The sequence below is a fragment of the Bos mutus genome, chromosome 23 (assembly GCF_027580195.1).
Source record: "Bos mutus isolate GX-2022 chromosome 23, NWIPB_WYAK_1.1, whole genome shotgun sequence".
Taxonomy (NCBI): domain Eukaryota; kingdom Metazoa; phylum Chordata; class Mammalia; order Artiodactyla; family Bovidae; genus Bos; species Bos mutus.
In genome coordinates, this window is record NC_091639.1 from 18,723,272 (window position 1) to 18,736,355 (window position 13,084).

The 13,084-nt window shown below is 42.3% G+C and overlaps 1 protein-coding gene across 2 annotated transcripts in view; it reads right to left on the bottom strand.

Moving 5' to 3' along the window:
* The window catches only part of GPLD1 (glycosylphosphatidylinositol specific phospholipase D1), a 52,556-nt gene extending 46,728 nt beyond the window's left edge, over nucleotides 1–5,828 (bottom strand). Inside the window, exons 1-3 of one of the 2 annotated variants that reach the window (XM_070361465.1) lie at nucleotides 5,607–5,828; nucleotides 5,060–5,142; nucleotides 2,512–2,567 (exon numbers count right to left, since the gene is read on the bottom strand). In XM_070361465.1, coding sequence (XP_070217566.1) covers nucleotides 2,512–2,567; nucleotides 5,060–5,142; nucleotides 5,607–5,632 — 165 coding nt within the window. In that variant the 5' untranslated portion in view covers nucleotides 5,633–5,828. Of the gene's footprint in view, nucleotides 1–2,511; nucleotides 2,568–5,059; nucleotides 5,244–5,606 lie in introns of those variants that run through there. The other variant, XM_070361466.1, reaches the window with a different exon arrangement.
* Between the last annotated feature and the right edge of the window lie 7,256 nt (nucleotides 5,829–13,084).

A 13,084-nucleotide genomic window follows, 5' to 3' on the forward strand; every position in this document is an offset into this window, starting at 1 on the left:
CTCAAATGGCTCAGGGGAAAATCATATGTATACATAGGCTCAGAAGGCAAATAGGATAAGTTATCAACAATTGGGGGAATTGGGTAAAAGTCATACAGAAAGTATTTGTCTAATTTTTTTCAACTTCTCTATCAGTTTTAAATTATTTCAAAATAAAAAGTTAACATAGGAAACTGGCTAAATAAATTATGGTACAAAGAATTATGTAATTGTTAAAAATTATTCTAAAGACTTCTATTAATATGGACATGAACAAATATATGATCTCTCTGATATAGTAAATTACCAAAAAGGCAAGTTTACAAAATAACGTAACTTTAAATTTTTTTAATGATCAGTTTCTATTAGTTCTATGATCAGAAAAGACCAAACCTATTCTACAGGCAGTGAGGGAGGAGCAGAGCAAAGAAAAGACAGCAACCAACCGAACACCATTGTTCTGATTTCCTGGTTAATACACCATATTTATTTATTTATCTAATAAATTATATTTATTCTTATAGAAGGACTAAAATCAGGGCAATAATGACCACCAAACTCTGGGAGATTGTGAAGGACAGGGAAGCCCACTGCAGACCATGGGGTCATAAAGAGTCAGACACGACTTAGCGACTGGACAACAACAAAATTACCACCAGTGTGAGATATGTTTGGTTTTTACAGTTCTTATACATTAATAAACTGACTTTCTCAGCTTTATGCATTAGTCTCTTATTAACTTGATTATGGTAAGTTAGCAGTGAAAGACGCTCAGTCGTGTCCAACTCTTTGCAACCCATGGACTGTATAGTCCATGGAATTCTCCAGGCCTGGGTTGGGAAGATCCCCTGGAGATGGGAAAGGCTATCCACTCCAGTATTCTGGCCTGGAGAATTCCATGGACTGTATAGTCCATGGGGTGGCAAAGAGTCGGACACAAGTGAGCAACTTTCACTTTCTTAATACTGGAGTGGGTAGCCTTTCCCTTCTCCAGGGGATCTTCCCAACCCAGGGATCGGACCCAGGTCTCCCGCATTGTGAGAGGATTCTTTATCAGCTGAGCCACAAGGGAAGCCCAAGAATACTGGAGTGGGTAGCCTATCCCTTCTCTAGGGGATCTTCCCGACCCAGGAATTGAGCCGTGGTCTCCTGCATTGCAGGTAGATTCTTTACCAACTGAGCTATCAGAGAAGCCATGGTAAGTTAAAGTCACTACAAATGCAGTCACCTCTGGATGGATCAGCAAAAGATAATCCCAGAACCAAAAGAACCCAGACCCTAAATGTGCAGGGCTTGCTGAGCACCACCAGCCTGTGGGATCTGTCTAGCATCCTTGGGGTAGCCTCCCTCTGGATCCTTTCACCAGACTGGACCAATGAGTCCAGCACTCACCAGAGAGCAGGTTTTAGTATAGAGAAGGAGAAACTTCAAAGCCCCACATACGAAGTTATAAAACAGATCCTCAATCTTTGAAAAGAGGTTTTCTGATAACATGAGAAAAGCTAACATAATCCCTGTCTTCATGAGTTAAAAGGGGGAGGTGTGTGTTCTCAGGGCACTCAAGCCGTTTCCAGTGACGACATCCGTATACGGATTAGGACCAGTGCTGAGGGGAAGGATGTGTGTCCATTTAACATGTTTTAAGTTAGTGATGCAAGCTTGAATACCTCTACAAGAAAATCACCCTGGGCACGCTCAGGATTGATTGTTCACACCATGAATGAGGCAGATTCTTGCTTCTCCTCTTTCCTACCACTTTCTATCAGGGTCAATGAAGACAACAGATATAAACGCTGTTTTTTTCCTAGCGGGCCTGTTAAATTGGTGAATAAGGAAGTTGAAACTAATGACAAAAAGCAGTTTATGAACAATGCTAGATTTCAGTTTTTGTATCATCCTGCGTTCCATACTGGATTACCAACACTCACAGGTAAATAATTTGATCCAATTCTGAAGTCATAGAGAATTTAACCACTCTTCTCAAAGGTAATATTTAAGAATCATCTTTGTCACAGTTTTATTTAGCTATAGAATTAGAAAGAGTGTATAGTGCCAGAATGGTTTCAACTAATTTGAAGATGGATAAAGGTGAGTCATCAGCTAGTTGTACTAAGAGCACAGTAGGCAGAAAAGTCTTAATCTCAAAGCACACTTCTCAATAAATACTTACTTCTTCCCATGATGATGCAGTTTTTACATAACACAGAGAGATAAGAAGTGGGAAAAAGTGGCTTACGTATAACTTTTCTTTACAAAAAGAAATAAAGTGTACCATTTTAAGAAATTCTCTCAAACACTGCTTTCAAATGTTTTTCGCACTATAATTTATATAAAATATTTCATTATTATATATATTCAAGTAGTGCTAAAGGAGATATACATTTTAACCCCAAATATTAATATTTTATAAAGACATAAAAAGGACTCATCTTTTTAATTGAAACTAAATATTTCAATATCTGTTAGGATTTTTGTCACCTATGAGAGGAAGCTAATGCCCAAGGAATAAAAGAAAAAAATCAAACTTTTTACCTCTTTGTAGTTAATACTCCCATCCTGAAGGTGGAGAAACTCCAGAGCTCTGTGTCCTGAAAGAATGAGTATATAAATGAATTAAATCCAACTATAACTGAAAACAGAACTGCCTGAAGATCATTTTAAAAGGAAAAGATAAAATTTTGTGCTTGTAACTGTCAAGGAAGTGGGATGTGAAAATTTAATTTGTACTAGTAATTTTCATTAGCTGATAGTTAGATTCAAACAATATTTATATTGTTATGATACAAATCAAAATTACAGTTTCTGCTTAACTAGCTCTTATGACCTTGGGTAAGTTACATTACCTCTCTAGGCTTCAGTTCCCCCCTATGTAAAATTAAGTAAATAACATCCACCTCATAGGTTTGGTGAGAGAATCACACAAAAAAAGAAAAAGGGCTAAGTGATGAGCTAATGACTGACACATGTCAAAAACTCAAACAGAAGTTATATTTTGCTTCAACAATTCACAACAAACCAAGTTTATCTGTACAATACACGGTGTAAACCATGGACTGAATTAATGACCCACAAGTGTTTTCTCATCATTGGACTATTTTAGAAGGAGAAAAAAAGTCTCAAAAAGCCATGTGCTCCACCTACACACCCACACCCATAAGATATGCACACCCACATCCTCAATCTTCTTAGTATCAATAACAGGAACACTCCTTGTGAAGAGACAGTCAAAGGTGACACCTTATTTCTATTGTAAGTCACATACACAAAAATGTAGCCACTACCATATTATAAGCATTTATATCATAAAGAGACAAAGTCGTAGCAGTCAGAAATAACAGGTAATAGGATTATAGAGGTTTACAGACTGAAACCAATGAAGGAGGCCAATTCTAATTAACTCACAAAAATGTCAATCATCCACACAGGCCTTATATAAGAAGTGAAAACAAGAACCAAGATATTTATTAAATCATGTAAGTTACTGGCAAATAATTATCAAAGTTTTAATCTCTTTGTATAAGAATCCTCACAATCTGTGCAGATTTGGAATTGCCTTCAATTATGTCCACATAAACATGTTATATTTATATTAACATATTAATTATTAGGGCCCTTGTTTGGCACCTACTGAAGAAAGGCAAGCAATTATCTGAATTTTAAAAATTTTGAAATTTCATCTGTCTTGCTAATTTTTTAACTCTTAACATTAAAAAGTTGAATATCCCCACTTATATTTGTTCCTCTTTGGCCCACTGCTAAAGTTTTTAGCAATTTCAGTTTCACAGAACTTAGATGTGCAAGATAATTTAGAATTCATTAAGAAGTTCAGCCCCCTCATTTTGCAAAAGAGAAAGAGAAAGTGAGTTGCCCAGAGTCACTCATGTAGTTTATAGCAGAGCTGGTATTAAAACCTACGCCTGAGTCTCTTTTCCACTGTCTCCTGACTTTAACATCTAACATTTTAGATGTTAAATGACTCTAACATTTTAGCATAGATGTTTCATGAAAGAATACTGGACCAACTGTTAGGATATGTAATTCTAGACTAGGTCACTAATGAGTTAGCTGTGAAAACTCTCTGCGATCAATTTCCTCTGTTGTAAAATAAAGGAACTATACTCAGTGACCTCTAGTATTCCTTCAAATCATAATTCTGTGATCATATAGTTCCTGCCCAGCAGAGCTCAATATTCTGTTTTGCACTGATAAATTTTCATATGTTCTTTAAATTGGGGAATAGTTGCTTTACAATGCTGTGTTAGTTTCTGCTGTACAACAACATGAGTCAGTCATAAATATGCATATATCCCCTCCCTCTTAAGCCTCCCTGCCCCCTTTCCAAATTTTCATTTTTCATTCATAATCTTGTTCTGCTTTGAACCTTCTAGAGGCAGCATAACTAAAACATTGTTACCGTTTTTATCCAAAGAGTAAAAAAACATTACGAATACATTTCATCCAAGAACCAACCTTTTGTGCTACCATCTACCTTTATCCAGATCACTCAGCCTTTGCCCCGAGCTCACAGGCATCAGCTTATTATATCCCCAGGCTCCCCAAATCCTGCCATCATTCTGGGTATCTCTAATACCAGGGACCATTCAAATTCCCCCACTTCCTTGCTCTCCCTGAAGCCAACCATCTTTAAAGCCGTTTGACTCAGGGGACCCAGTCCTGTGGCTACATGTGGTCCTTCACGTATACTTGAAAATGTAAAAACAAAAATAGATCCCTCTACTCCTACCACACTACCCCCATTTTTCTCTTCTCCTATTCTATCAGTTCTTCTGCTTCATGGGACGCCCCCCCGCCAAGTTTACCCAGTTCCTATTTCCCCATGCAGAGAAACAGCCCGAGACACAGTGATCAAAGCACCTTCCTGCTTCTCCATGGACTTCACTCCGATAGTCAGTCCCCAGCCCTGGACGACTCCAGCCTGGGCTTTCTCCCTTTCGCTGCCGCATGGCTCAGGGCAGCAGGGGAACTTGTTGTCAACAAGTGGGATAGATTTTAAATCCCCTCCTTAACGTTTCTGACAGATACACTGTCCTTCATACCACGACAAGAGGCTGCCACTTACCTATTTCTATGTGTGTCGAAATGCCACATGGTGAACTTCTAGGGCAGAGGAAGCCCAGTAGCATCAGCAGTCCTGACCAGAATCTGAAAGCAGACATGCTCTCATTACTCCCCGCTCCTATGGTGACGAGCAATGCTCAGAGCTGCGGCAGCACGGAGTCTAGAAGCCTGGCCCAGACCAGCTGCTCTCCCTCTAACCAGGTCACTGACACGGGAAACCCTGCCTCATTTCAAAATAATATCATTTCCCAGTGAAGTCAACTGTTTAACTACTGTTTAACTTCACCAGGACAGCAAACAAACTCCACCTGGGAGAGGAAAGGAGAAAAAAAAAAAAGGGATAAACTGAAATCTCAATGCCTCCTGGTATGAGCATTCCCATCACCGGACCCTGGTTTCTCCTGGATTTCTTTTTAATATGACATTTGGACGGAGATGCAAAGTGGTCTCCAAATATTCTTTGCTTTCTTTAAAAAAAAAAATATTGATAACCTTTATCTTTAAAAGTTATTGATTGTATTGATAATCCATATATTGGACCACCTCACCTCACAAGAGTCGATTTCTCTTGCATTTTTTCCGCACATATATCTGGTTGCCCTGCTTCCTCGGCCTCTGCAGCCACAAGTGCTGGGAAAGGTTTTATGATGATCAGTTGGAACCAGCTTCTCTTTCAGTATTTGGCAACAGATAATGACACTTGCATGGGATTACACAACAGCAACTTCTCCTGGTCTCTTTCTCCCCGGCTGTTCTTATAGCACTTATCCAGAACCTGCTGCCTGGTCAGATTCCTGCAAGCAAAGATGCTGATAACACTTTCAGTGGGGGAGAGGGGAGTGTGAGTGGAGAGCGACAGATTTTGGACCAAGAAAGAAGGATTCAGAAAATGAGAGGTTCAGAATACACCTGACGTTACAAGTATGCAATCTATTGCACTTAATCAATGGGAGAACTTAGGTATAACTCTTTGTAGAAGTGATGGTGATCTTAAAGCTCGAATGACGCATAACATTAGAAGCAGGAAAGTTGATTTTGAAAGAGGGGGAGGACACAGTGTTCATTCAGGTTAGCCAAATGGAAGAGAAGAAGAGAAGACGGGATGGTCTGAGACCCTCGGGTGTCTGCCAAGTTTCCTTTGCTCCTGCAAATCCCCAAGGAAAACAATGCTAACAGCTCTTCCCCAACCCCGATGGCATGAGGCCCTGCTGCTCCTGACTGTAGGTCAGAGGCCAGAAACTGAGTGTTTTGTTTGGCAAATGGATTGTTTTATAAACTTACATTTTTTTTTTTTAAAAAAACAGGAAAAATCTGCATATAAATCTAGATTTCTGGGAATTTGCTGCTGGTCCACTGGCTACGACTCTGTGCTTTCACTAGCTGAGAGCCCCAGGTTCAATTCCTGGTGTGGGAAATAAGATCCCAAAAGCTGTGCAGCACAACCTAAAACACAAACAAAAAACCTGACTTCTAGCTGTTTTTAAAAAACAAACAAACAAAGAACTGGCTTCATGAACTGATGCCCCCATGTGTGAGGACCATCAGCTGGACTCCATCCAGCTGGCAGGTCTCTGTCCCCAGCCAGAGGTACCCTCCCCACGTTCCCCCGTCCCCACCAGCCACACGATATGTGCAGACTACCGGACCCTTCTGGCCACCAGAGGCCATGGAATTTGCTCCCTTCTCACTCTGAGTTTTCTGAAGCCTGCATGTGAGAGGCTGGTGATTACAATTTAGGGCTCTGGTAAGCCCAGAAGAACTTTCCCTGGTGGCTCAGACAGTAAAGAGTCTGCCTGCCGTGCGGGAGACCCAGGTTCGATCCCTGGCTCAGGAAGATCCCCTGGAGAAGGAAATGGCAACCCACTCCAGGATTCTTGCCTGGAAAATCCCACAGACAGAAGAGTCTGGTGGGCTACAATCCATGGGGTCAAAAAGAGTTGGACATGACTGAGCAACTTCACTTCACAAGCCCAGAAGACTCAGGAGTATTCAGTGACTGACAAAGTAAGAGGTCTGCAAAGGGTCAACAGGGAAGATGAAGCACTGCCTGAAAACGATATCTAATCAGATTTAATAAGACAAATCCATCCACAAAGCTCCAGAGAAAGAAACAGGTTCAGGGATCCGTAACTAAGCAATACTGATCCCGAGTTTCTCATTACATATAATTTTCGTGTTTACGGTTCAGAATGACTTAATTTTATGTATGCAACAGAACGAGAGGTAATTACTTGCTTAGGCAGTCTAGTGTGATAAGTTATGAGATAGGGCCTTTACAGGACAATACTGCTTGAGCTTTTGTGAAGTTTGTATTACCTTTGTAACCATGAAAACAAAGATACGACTTTTAAAGGAAAGTTAAAATACAGTTTGCAATATTAAGAAAACTATCTGACAAATGTGTATGGAATTATTTTTCTTTCCACCCCCTGCCCTCTTTCCTAATACAGGTGGCTTCGTCATAAAATAGAGACCATGAGTCTACCATTCAGAGCTTTTCTATAAATAGAGATGCAAGTTGAGAAGTAAACAAGCAGGTCCATTAAGGAATGGGGGCAGGAAGTATAAGCTTGAGCACAAGGCCTTGGGTTTCATTTGGGTCCTTGTTCTACTGCCTTCTATTGGGGTGACATTGGACAAAGTTACTAGAAGTTTATTTGTCTCAGTTTCCTTACTTATAAAATTATCCATAAAAAATGGGAATAATAATACTGCCCACCACATAGGGTCGTCATGAAGATCAGATGATTAAATACAGTAACATGCTTAGAATAAAGACTGGTACACAGTTTAAGTGTTCAATACACGTTGGCTTCCCCAGGGGCTCAGTGGTAAAGAATCCATCTGCCAATGCAGGAGATGCTGGTTCTATCCCTCAGTCAGGAAGATCCCCTAGACAGGGACATGGCAAGCCACTCCAGTATATTTTGCCTGGTAAATCCCATGAGCAGAGGAGCCTGGCGGGCTACAGTCCGTGGCATGGCAAAGAGTCGGAAATGAGTTAGCAACTAAACAACAACATCGTCGTTCAAAAGAATTTGAATTTTGCCTTTCTAAAAGATATACCTAAGACTTCTATTGAGGGAATTCCCTGGTGATCCAGTGGCTGGGACCCAGCGCTTTCACTGTCGGGGCCCAGCTCGATCCCTGGTCAGAAACTAAGATCCCACAAGCCCCTCTCTCCCCCAAAAGACTTCTACTGTGTAACTATATTTCTTATTGAATTCAAAAATAAGAAAAATAATTTTACAGTCAACATATACAGCAATACATTTTTAATAACAATATAGATTTGTGTATAAATCCAGCACTGGGTAGGGCGTTTAAAGTGAAGCCGGATCTCCTTGTGTAGATAAATGAAATACAATTTTAAGGTCCAGAAACGTTTGAGATAAAGCAGACACTTTCAGCTCACATCTACACATTCTAATATGCTGCTGTCATCATAGTGTCCTTAGAGTGAAAGGAAGAGAGGATGGAGAAAGGTAAAAGCTAGGAGGTGGAGGTGCTCAGGACAGGGGAAAGCCAAGGGGAAAGGAAGAAAAGTCCCTGTCACTAGGTGGCCTTATCCTTTCAAGCACTGGTGAACACACCTGGCCAGCTCTGGGAGGTGTCAGAGCAGCCTAGAAGCAAGATGGGAGTCAGGAGGGAATCATTCCTGCTCTGAATGGGAGTTTGCAAAGAGCACAGAATAGTGGGGGAGTCAGGCAAGGGACATGGTGAATTTCCTAGGCCCTAGGCACTTTTGCCTTGGTGGGGCCTCCTCTTTCATAAGAATAAACATTTTTCTTTTTTAAAAAAATCACCTTTTACATCTGCATTGGTATCAAGGTTAATATCTTAATACTTAAAATCTTATTTTTTAATTCTGACTTTATAAGAAGGGAAACATTTTTGTGTTCCCATAAAAATACTATGGGCCCTATGCAGAGTGGACACCGTTTGAAATAGAACCTTGGAAAAATAAGAGTTATTTCAGATCAAGAGAAGCAACAAAGCCGACGTCATTATTCTGGGCCTTAGTTTGCTCAACAAAACAGATTTCCCCAAACCTTAGAAATCAACCATCCGTAGAGCTTCCTCTGCAGGCAGAAGATGGAAACACACCAGTTCCCCAGGCCAGTTCAGTTCATCTGCTCAATCATGTTCGACTCTTTGCAATTCCATGGACTGCAGCATGCCAGGCTTCCCTGTCCCAACTCCCCATCACCAACTCCTGGAGCCTACTCAAACTCAGCACTGCCTCTCATCCACAATTCCTTCAATAGAATACAAGATTAAACTCTGTTTGAAAGTGCAAGTAGCTCAGTTGTGCCCAGCTCTTTGAAACCCCATGGACTGTAGCCCGCCAGACTTTTCTGTCCATGAAATTCTCCAGGCCAGAATACTGGAGTGGGTAGGTGTTCCCTTCTCCAGGGGATCTTCCCGGCCCAGGGATTGAACCAAGGTCTTCCTCATTATAGGCGGATTTTTTTAACCATCTGAGCCACCAGGGAACCCAATGCTATTGCCATTTCTGCTACAAATGTGACCGACTCAAGAATGAATGACAGTAACTCAGCAAAAACCAAAGTCAAAATATAAAGTACAACCTCGGCCTTTCACAAAAAAAATCTAGAAAAAGTTGAAGAGCCCACTGTTCAGTTCAGTTCAGTCGCTCAGTCGTGTCCGACTCTTTGCGACCCCATGAATCACAGCACACCAGGCCTCCCTGTCCATCACCAACTCCCGGAATTCACTCAAACTCACGTCCATCAAGTCGGTGATGCCATCCAGCCATCTCATCCTCTGTCGCCCCCTTTTCCTCCTGCCCCAATCCTCCCAGCATCAGAGTCTTTTCCAATGAGTCAACTCTTCGCATGAGGTGGCCAAAGTACTGGAGTTTCAGCTTGAGCATCATTCCTTCCAAAGAACACCCAGGGGTGATCTCCTTTAGAATGGACTGGTTGGATCTCCTTGCAGTCCAAGGGACTCTCAAGAGTCTTCTCAAAACCACAGTTCAAAAGCATCAATTCTTTGGTGCTCAGCCTTCTTCACAGTCCAACTCTCACATCCATACATGACCACTGGACAAACTGTAGCCTTGACTAGATGGACCTTTGTTGGCAAAGTAATATCTCTGCTTTTGAATATGCTATCTAGGTTGGTCATAACTTTCCTTCCAAGGAGTAAGCGTCTTTTAATTTCATGGCTGCAGTCACCATCTGCAGTGATTTGCCCACTGTTAGGGAAACTAAATAGTCTTTAGATTTCAGAGACAAAGCAGGGAAGGCTTCTGACCTTGCTTCTAACCTACCTGGACACTACCTTGACTCTGAGTGCAAGATTTCATAGATAAGCCCCATACATAAGATAGGGGACCTACCTTCCCTGGAGGGGATTAGGCCAACCAAGCCCCAGGCTTAACAAAATTCCAAGTTTTACAGGACAAAACAAACAGCCTTAACATGAAATCAGAGCTGCAATTTGCTCACAGATTGATGATGATATCAGTTTATGTTCTGGGATTATAAGCAGGAGCCTTGAACTGTGAAATTAAAAAGAAATTTAATGAAATTAAGACACTTGCTCCTTGGAAGAAAAGCTATGACAAACCTAGACAGCATATTAAAAAGCAGAGACAATGCCAACAAAGGTCTGAATAGTCAAAGATATGTTTTTTCCAGTAGTCACGTATGGATCTGAGAGTTGGACCATAAAGAAGGCTGAGCACTGAAGAATTGATGCCTTGAAACTGTGGTGTTGGAGAATATTCTTGAGAGTCCCATGGACAGCAAGGAGATCAAACCAGTCAATCCTAAAGAAAATCAGCCTTGAATATTCATTGGAAAGACTGATGCTAAAGCTCCAATATCTTGGCCACCTGATACAAACAGTCAGTTCATTGGAAAAGACCCTGATGCTGGGAAAGATTGAAGGCAGGAGGAGAAGGGGACCACAGAGGATGAGATGGTTGGATAGCATCACTGACTTGATGGACATGAGTTTGAGCAAGCTCTAGGAGATGGTGAAGAACAGGGAAGACTGGCAGTTTGCAGTCCATGCGGTTGCAAAGAGCCAGATATGCGTGAGCAACTGAACGACTACTGAACTGTAATTTTTCACCCACAGAGCAGACTCACTTCCTGGGACATTTTCCCAATTGGGACTCCAGATGAGCTGTGTCATGGGACTTCCCAGTGCTAAGTCTGGATGTTGGTCAAAACCCAATTTGATGATGTATCCTCTGCTGTTTCTATTTCTTTTTTAATGTTAGTATATTGAAAGTAAGCTGGATAATTCTCTAATAAATATTGGTATTATTTGTTTGTATATAACGAGTGGCTTGTTAACAAATCCTTTGAACCTGAGAAGGGAAAACTTTCTGTGAAACACCACAGGCTCTATCTACCAAAGCCAGCAAGAGCCTCTCCTCTTAGTAGAAATATAGGGAGTTTTTTGGGACTAGTGATCCTAAATCAACTCAGAGAGTTAGGTTTCATTTGAACCCACAGACTCTGAGTATAGGCCTGCTATTTATATCCTCATCAAAGTTGAGGCTTCCTTGCTACTTCCAGAGTTTTAGGCAAAGTCTAATTGTGATCATACCTTGGTTGCTTGATTTTGACAAAAGGGTCCTGTTGACTCCCTGGTAGCCTAACTTTTGTCAGCTACAAATTGGCACTTGCCAAGAGCATTGTTAGCCACCAAACAAAAGCATTTGCCATGTGCCTCTGCAGAGATTGAACCCTCTGGTGCTACAGCTGTTGAACTTCAACACTCCCTGAGGGAATTCAGGGTGGAGGGAGGCACTCTGTGCTCCAGGGAATCTGGTGGGACAGGTCTTTAGACAGTTGGACATTTTCAGGAACTGATTTCATGATTCTAATACTTGCATCTCCTCATATCTAGAAAGGCGCTAAAAGCATTAAATCTCTTCATGGTGACATCAGAGCCTCCTGACCAGCAGTAAAGTGAAAGTCAAAGTCGCTCAGTTGTGTCCGGCTCTTTGCGACCCCCTGGACTCTCTAGGCCAAAATACTGGAGTGGGTAGCCTTTCCCTTCTCCAGGGGATCTTCCCAACCCAGAGATCGAACCCAGGTCTCCTGCACTGCAGGAGGATTCTTTACCAGCTGAGCCACAAGGGAAGCCCGACTAGCAGAAAACCTTTTGTAAAATGAGCACTTAATTGTATTGAACTCCCTCCTTCACCAAAATCTTATATACTGACCTCCCCCCTCTGCCTCTTTGGAGCAGTCTCTTAGAGCTGAGGTGCTGCCTCCCGGGCTGCAGTCCTCATTTTGCCCCAAATAAAACTAGAAACTCTCAAATTGTGCATCTTTTTAGTGGACATTTTAATCTCACTAGTTGTTTGACCCAGGTCAGCTAGCATGGATTTTAACACTGAGCTGAATTTAAGGTAGCAACTGTACCGAGCCTTATACCTTCTCCCACAACAAACCTATGGGGCAGGTTATCATTCCATCCCGCAAAGCAGCGGACCCAGGGTAAAGGACTTGTGGAAGGTCACACGGCTTGTCAACAAGAGATTCTGAGTTTGATCCAAGTCTGTTCCTCTCCAAAGGCGCTTATATCAAGGGCATCCCTGCTCCCAGTTAACGCAGAAATAGACAAGCATCCAGGCAGCAGAACGCTGGGCCACACTGCACCCCCTCCGAGAACACTTGCCCCAGATTCTAAATGCACAGGAGCTACGACAGTGAAGCATGCTGCTCACGTCCTAAGAAACTGGGGCTGACATCGGCACATCCATGGACCAAGCACTAATTCCAGCGGCGGGGAAAGCTGGTTGCTGGATTGGTGGTGAGAGGGAGCGGCGGAGGGGCTAAGGAATAGTTACAAAGCTGACGCGGGTCCGCAGGCGCCGCTACCAGCGAGCTTTCCCATTCGCATCCGCGATCCTTCCCCGGTCGCGCAGGAAGCCAAGCCTGCTGGCGCCCTCGGTCAAACAAGGTCTAAAGTTCGCGGCTGTGCGGCGCTAAAGGCGCTGCTCCGCGTCCCCGCCGCCCGGCGCGCCCCCGCCGCA